Source organism: Sprattus sprattus (assembly GCF_963457725.1).
Source record: "Sprattus sprattus genome assembly, chromosome: 19".
NCBI lineage: Eukaryota > Metazoa > Chordata > Actinopteri > Clupeiformes > Clupeidae > Sprattus > Sprattus sprattus.
In genome coordinates, this window is record NC_137917.1 from 22,427,099 (window position 1) to 22,434,598 (window position 7,500).

At 47.9% G+C, this 7,500-nt stretch overlaps 1 protein-coding gene across 1 annotated transcript in view; it reads left to right on the plus strand.

Moving 5' to 3' along the window:
• The window catches only part of jarid2a (jumonji and AT-rich interaction domain containing 2a), a 46,641-nt gene that overhangs the window by 16,032 nt on the left and 23,109 nt on the right, over positions 1–7,500 (plus strand). The window contains exons 3-4 of the mRNA XM_080858207.1: positions 2,229–2,388; positions 6,121–6,290. Of these exons, the coding sequence (XP_080714333.1) occupies positions 2,229–2,388; positions 6,121–6,290 (330 nt within the window). The remainder of the gene's footprint in view (positions 1–2,228; positions 2,389–6,120; positions 6,291–7,500) is intronic.

Consider the following 7,500-nt stretch of genomic DNA (forward strand, 5'->3'; position numbering starts at 1 on the left):
ACTGACACATTGTTGCAAAAAGAGGTGACAGAAAGGAACTGTTGTCTGTGAAGCCCTTAAAAATATGTTGCAAACTCTGAATCACCTCGGAAATGTACAGACAGATGTATAAGTCAGAGGCTAGTCTGCTCTCGTTTCCTCTAATTGGACTTCATAGGTGCTGATGCCTTGATGCCGCAGGCATATTTAAGGGCAGCCTCCACTGTGGTTGTCAGTCTGAGGCCCAGCGGTAGCCTGACCTTCTCGTGAGCAGTGGGAAACTGTCCTCAGATCTGCACTCCGGCGGGTGCACTCTCTATTCTTATCGTCTCATTAGGATGGCAACGTGTTGCCCAGGAAACCCACACGATCAAAGGCTCCCTTAGTCTTTGGAGCACCAAATTGTCACCAATTGTCTTTTTTCAAACCACTTCAGTTCTCAGGCTTTATATTGTTTAGGACATCAGTGTTTTCTTGAGACCACTGTATTTAGCCATTATGGTAATAATACCTCAGTTTAAAGAGTGAAAATCATTTTTTGTTGGCCAGCCCTGAAACAGCGTTGCCACAGACAGGCAGGACTGTGGACACCACTTTCCATAATTTTTTTTTTTCTGGCTATTCTTTTTTCCAGCTTATTAGTATTACTATTCCTTCTCTTGCCACGATCGCTCCCACTATGTGTTTAGTGAGGCAAATTAGGGCCCCCGAATAATGCCCTCTCTGTGCGGGTTTCATTTTCTGAGCCCGGTTTATTACACCCCACCAGTCTGAGTCACACTCCCTCTAATGGACCGGAGCTGCCCAGAGCAGAGCTGCTGCCAGCCAGGCGCATTTCAGAAGGACAGAAGGGCGGGCGCCGGGCAGCAGGGACCTGCTTGTGCCAGGCCTGCCCGCTTCTGAATGTGCATCTGCAACAAGAAGGGCTGCACTGGTGGTGGTGGTGGTTCTGAACGTGCATCTGCAACAAGAAGGGCTGCACTGGTGGTGGTGGTGGTTCTGAACGTGCATCTGCAACAAGAAGGGCTGCACTGGTGGTGGTTCTGAACGTGCATCTGCAACAAGAAGGGCAACATTGGTGGTAGTGGTGGTTGGATCAGTGCAGTGTAACATAGTATAGCAGAGGAACTCACCGGTGGGTAAAGGGCTACAACTCGTCAACTGAGAATTAACAAGGTCCAAGTGCAATTTTGAGAAAAAACGTGATTGAAAATCCAGAATCAAATAACCACTATTCTATGAAATGTGTTATTTTTATGAATAATATTGTATAATTTGATATTATTTGGTCACATTTGCGGACACTTCAGATTCTGGTTGACGGACTGATACTCTGTGACGCCGAGTTCGTCTTTATTGATGTTTTCTATTGTTAGAGAGGACCGTTTGCACCAGGGTGAGGGAGTGGGGGTGGCTGCGATCACATGCAGGACAGGGTGCTATTTTGGTTAGACTGTTTCCTCTGTGGTTCCTCTGAGGAAAAAAAAGAAGAATTTTGTAGAACTAGTTATCATGATTAAACTTCTTCAATGGTCCTTTTCTTCTTTGTGTAAGTGAAGCATTGTGCTGATTTTCTTTACAGCTTGTTCTGAAAATTGTTAGAATTTTTGGTACATCCAAACCCCATTTGAAGTTGACATAAATAAATTGCAGACTTAAAATGTGAACTGATTAAAGGACAGGCAGTGAAGAATCATGGCGAGCCACTCAGGAGGGAAAAAAAGCTGTAATCACACATTAAAGCTGAGAAAGCTTCCTGTCTGGCCCAGGCCTCTACCAGGACCACAGTGCTTTTGTAGTCACCCCTCCTGGCTCTCCCTTTCTCTCCCTTTCTCTCCCTTTCTCTCCCTTTCTCTCCCTCTCTCTCCCTTTCTCTCCCTCTCTCTCCCTTTCTCTCCCTTTCTCTCCCTCTCTCTCCCTTTCTCTCCCTCTCTCTCCCATTCTCCATACGACTGTGACTCACATCAAGGCGGCGAACTTGCCAGAAGTTCTCGAGGAATTCTACAAAGGCCTGGCAGAGGGCCCTTTTTTGAGTGCAGTATTAAGAAAGAGAGAGGGAGAGAGAGAGAGAGGGAGAGGAAGAGAGGGAGAGGGAGAGAAAGAGAGAGGGAGAGGGAGAGGAAGAGAGGGAGAGGGAGAGGAAGAGAGGGAGCGAGTCCCACTTCTCTTGCCCACCTCTGTCACTCCTGTGCTTGCTCATGGTATTAATCTCGTCATTATTTTCATTTTTCCCCCTTCCTGCCTTTTAGGTGCTTTAGCAAATGGCCATTTGAGCGGATCGAGTTCCAGGTTGACGGCGTCCAAAGGGGGCATGTTCACGGGCTCCTCCAAGGCAGACCGGCTCCGGCGCCTGGCTCCGAGTCACGATGGGGCCAACGAACCCTCGGAGGACGGGCCTGCACACAAGCGGTGAGGATGGCGGTCACACACACACACACACACACACACACACACACACACACACACACACACACACTGCACACAAGCGGTGAGGATGGCGGTCATTATGTCTTTATTTTTTTCATCATCGGTGATCATGTCTATTGCATAAAGATGTTTATTGAATCACTGTTTTTTTTTCTTTCAAAACAAGGATGGCGGTCACACACACACCACACACTCACTCACACCACACACACACACACACACACACACACACACACACACACACACACACACACACACACACACACACACACACACACACACACACACACACACACACACACACACACAAACTCACACAGTTCCTTTCACCAGAAAATCAGCAATCCGTTCACGGCAGTCTAAAAAGGCATTAGAAGATGCCAGCCGCTAATTTCAAGCAAAGTGGATGTATTTGGAACGTGAGGGAGAGACAGCGGAGGCCATGATTGCTGCTTGCTCTGTAATCTGTTCAGAAGACTGCCGGGGACGGAGGCACAACACAAGGCTTTTTCCCTTGATGCATTGCAATATGCCTGGTGAATTCCATTGGCGTGATTAGCCGCGATGGCTGTCGGTCAGCATCAGTGTTCTACACTAAATGTCACAGCACTTAATACCTCCATTTGTTTTTTTCTTCTCAAAATAGCCTCTTTTGTTGCTTTTTAATATACTAGTACTGCGTTTTATTTGGACTACCTCATTCCCCGTTCACCTCAGCAATATGACATAAAAAAAAAAATCTTGTAGTGGTTTTCAGATTGTCAAGTGAATTACCCATTTGGTGAGGACAGGTTTATTGAAAAGCACCATGCCTCAAAAAATGCCCTAATTTGTTTAGGTGTGTAGTGTTGTGCACTGTATAGTCTTTGTGCACTGTGAAGTGTTGTGCACTGTGAAGTGTTGTGCACTGTGTAATCTTGTGCACTGTGTAATGTAGTGCACTGTGTAGTCTTTGTGCACTTTGTAGTGGGTAGTGTAGTGCACTGTGTGTAGTGTAGTGCACTGGGTAGTGTAGTGCACTGTGTAGTGTAGTGCACTGTGTAGTGTAGTGCACTGTGAAGTGTAGTGCACTGTGTAGTGTAGTGCACTGTGAAGTGTAGTGCACTGTGTAGTGTATTGCACTGTGTAGTGTAGTGCATTGTGTGTAGTGTTGTGCACTGTGTAGTGTAGTGTAGTGTAGTGTTGTGCCCTGTGTAGTCTTGTGCACTGTGTTGTGTAGTGCACTGTGTAGTGTTGTGCACTGTGTAGTGTTGTGCACTGTGTAGTAGGGGTGTGCCAAATAATCGTCATGACGATGCATCGCGATTCTAATTTTCACGATCAATTTTTTAATTGCATGAATGGTTGGCGAACATCAAGCATTTCCGGCCGCGCGATACTGCGACAAGTCATTCATAAACAAAACATGCAGTGTATCCAGTAATAATAATATTTGTGTTAAGTAACCTCCAAAAGTCATTTCAATAAATACAGCTATGTATGAACTGAGTTGCTTTGAGTTATCAATTGAACACACTATCCAGATCATACACAGCCAGTCAGCCACTGGTAATGGCTTAATTTTTTTCTAACAGTGTTCAGTGAAAATTCGCAATGCATCGCAATGCATCGCAATGCATCGCAATGCATTGCAATGCATCGCAATGCATCGCAATAATTCAAGTATCGCGATGCATCGTGATAGAATCGCATCGTGGCATGTGAATCGTGATACGAATCGAATCGTGACTTCTTTGGCAATACCCACCCCTACTGTGTAGTGTAGTGTTGTGTACTCTGTGTAGTGTAGTGTAGTGTTGTGCACTGTGTAGTCTTGTGCAGTGTGTAGTGTAGTGTAGTGCACTGTGTAGTGCACTGTGTAGTGCACTGTGTAGTCTTGTGCACTGTGTAGTGTAGTGTAGTGCACTGTGTAGTGTTGTGCACTTACACTAAAAGTGTAAGGTATAGGTTATCTCTGTTAATGTAAATACAATTTAAAATACAATAATACACTGCCTACTATGATATGCTTATGTTCTTGTATTGTATTGTGTTACTGTATAAATTATGAATTTGGATGAATCTGTGACGGTTTTTTGTTTTTGAGAGTGTGAGCATGTGCATAAAACGTTATTTTGCTGCCAAGTGTCTGTGAAGGACTGTGTCAGTATGACTCCTGGAGTCAAAACGATGTCAGCACTTATCACTTTTGGAAGCTGACCTTTTCCACCTCAGCCTTCTTGTGACACCGTAACCAGCCACAAATTGAATATGCTACTGAATGTGTTCGACCGCCATCCGCCAGCTGATACCAATTAAGGGAGATGGTGCAGCAGTTACAGATTCAATTGGGACTTTGGCTCAGGCATCCCAGGACGGCAGCGCAGTGAATTTGAACGAGGGGAAAACAGATACCTCTGCAGGCTGTTGTTTAGACCGCCAACGAATTTCGCTGGGTATTCTCTCAGTCCCTCAGATTCTCTTCTCGCAGCTCTCTCTTTCTGATAAAGACATACGTCTGCGACCAAATAACAAACGCTTCCCTGTGTAATTATTCCATCCCTCTTATCCGCGAGCAGGAAGCACCCTCATAGCTCCCTCTTGAGATGTATTCTCCCCCTTCAAAAAAAAGAAAGAAAAGGAGGTTGAATGGAAAACTGGGCCACTCTGGATGGAAATGACTTTGCATGAGATAATATCTCAAGATAGCCTGCAGATTTTGATAAGAGACTCCATTTTACTCTCTCTCTCTCTCTCTGTCTCTATCCCTCGCTCTCTCTCTCTTTCTCCCTTATGTGATTGAGTAATGTGGTCTGGGGCCTGAGAGAGGGTGGAAACTAAAGGTTAATGTATACACAGGCGACGCGGTGTGATGGCGTATATATACTCACAGGGAGAAAGCGCTGGGCCAAGCGGTTCTGCTCCCTGACTAAGCTCAGCACAGCCTCCCCAAAGCCTCCGACACACATCGGGCCAGAGGGGGCTAAATAATTGCCTGGCTTCGCTCTTCAGTCCCGCCCCCCCTCCGTCCTGCTTGGCCTGCCCCTGCGCAGAAATAGCAGGTATTCTGAGCTCCTAATGATTTATGCCACCAGTGAACGGAGCCATGTCTGATCCTCACCCAGCAGTCATGCGAAGACCGCCAGAGTTAAATATATGCTTTTTTTCCCCTTTTCCCTCCTCTTCTGTCATGAGATTGAAGGTGAAAGGATGTCATTAAAGTAGATTCTAATCTACACTGAATGTTAGGAAATGGAGGCACCTTCTCAGCCGTATAGAGAGGTACATGAAAAGGTACAAAAAAAAATGTATTTGTGTGTTTTGAAAGGCAAAAATGGTGTAGGTGCTTAAATCATTTATTAAACATTTTTCGAGAACAAATGAAAATTAGGCTTTCTGCTATGAATAGGAATGTTTGTCTTAGTTTCCTGGTTCTGAATAAATCAGCACTCAAGATGTCTGTGTTGAGGGCCTGTGCTTCTCCTCTGCATCAGCACTCAAGATGTCTGTGTTGAGGGCCTGTGCTTCTCCTCTGTATCAGCACTCAAGATGTCTGTGTTGAGGGCCTGTGCTTCTCCTCTGTATCAGCACTCAAGATGTCTGTGTTGAGGGCCTGTCCTTCTCCTCTGCATCAGCACTCAAGATGTCTGTGTTGAGGGCCTGTCCTTCTCCTCCTCTGTGGCATCTGTTCTCAATCTCTCTCCTTCTCTGTCCCTCCCTCCCTCCCTCCCACAGGCCCAGGCTGCAGGCTCAGAGGAAGTTCGCCCAGTCTCAGCCCAACTCCCCTACCTCCACCCCGGTCAAGATGGTGGAGGCCCTGCCGCTCAGCTCCGTCCCTCCACCCCTCCACCTCTCCAAGCGCCGGCCCAAGACCGAGGACTTCCTCACCTTCCTCTGTTTACGAGGTAGGCCTCACAGAACCTATGTTCCCCTCCCCCCTCCTCCTCCTTCTCCTCCCCCTCCCCCTCCTCCTCCTCCTCCTCCTCCTTCTCCTCCTCCTCCTCCTCCTCCTCCCCCTCCTCCTCCTCCTCCTCCTTCTCCTCCTCCTCCTTCTCCTCGCAAACCCTTACTCTATTCAAACTGCTGCTGTGATACTTCCTCTGTTTACGAGGTAGGCCTCACAGAACCTATGTTCCCCTCCCCCCTCCTCCTCCTTCTCCTCCCCCTCCTCCTCCTCCTCCTCCTCCTCCTTCTCCTCCTCCTCCTCCTTCTCCTCCTCCTCCTCCTCCTCCTTCTCCTCCTCCTCCTTCTCCTCCTCCTTCTCCTCCTCCTCCTCCTCCTCCTCCTTCTCCTCCTCCTCCTCCTTCTCCTCCTCCTTCTCCTCCTCCTTCTCCTCCTCCTCCTCCTCCTCCTTCTCCCCCTCCCCCTCCTCCTCCTCCTCCTCCTCCTCCTCCTCCTCCTTCTCCTCCTCCTCCTCCTCCTCCTCCTCCTCCTTCTCCTCCTTCTCCTCCCCCTCCTCCTCCTCCTCCTTCTCCTCCTCCTCCTTCTCCTCCTCCTTCTCATCGCAAACCCTTACTCTATTCAAACTGCTGCTGTGATACTTCCTCTGTTTACGAGGTAGGCCTCACAGAACCTATGTTCCCCTCCCCCTCCTCCTCCTCCTCCTTCTCCTTCTCCTCCTCCTTCTCCTCGCAAACCCTTACTCTATTCAAACTGCTGCTGTGATACTGCTGTTTGGCCTACTGTGAGACTGGTACACACAACAAAGAAGAAAACAACTCTGGAGGGCTTTTATTTTGTCCCGTAACTTTACACCTGTCATCACAGGATGTAGCTGCTTTGTTAGCTGGTTTATTCCACCCCCCCCCCCTCCCCCCAGTGTTGCTGTAGAGAGAGCGATGGCTCTGTGTCTGAGCGAAGACAGAGAAAAGACTGGCTAGAGAGTACGTCTCACTTTTGCGACATACTTTTTCAAAGTCGTTTGAAGGTATCCGTGTTTTACTGGCTCGTCCGTCAGTGCTGCGATGGCACTCGCTGCAGCATGCGATGGCATTCGCTGCAGCATGCGCTGACATTATTTACTGCACGTGTCTATCTGCTGGCTCGCCTCCCGGGGCCCGCGTCGGAGTTATGCGGCGCTTTGGGTTTGTTCTTCACCTCAGTCGCAGACCCAAA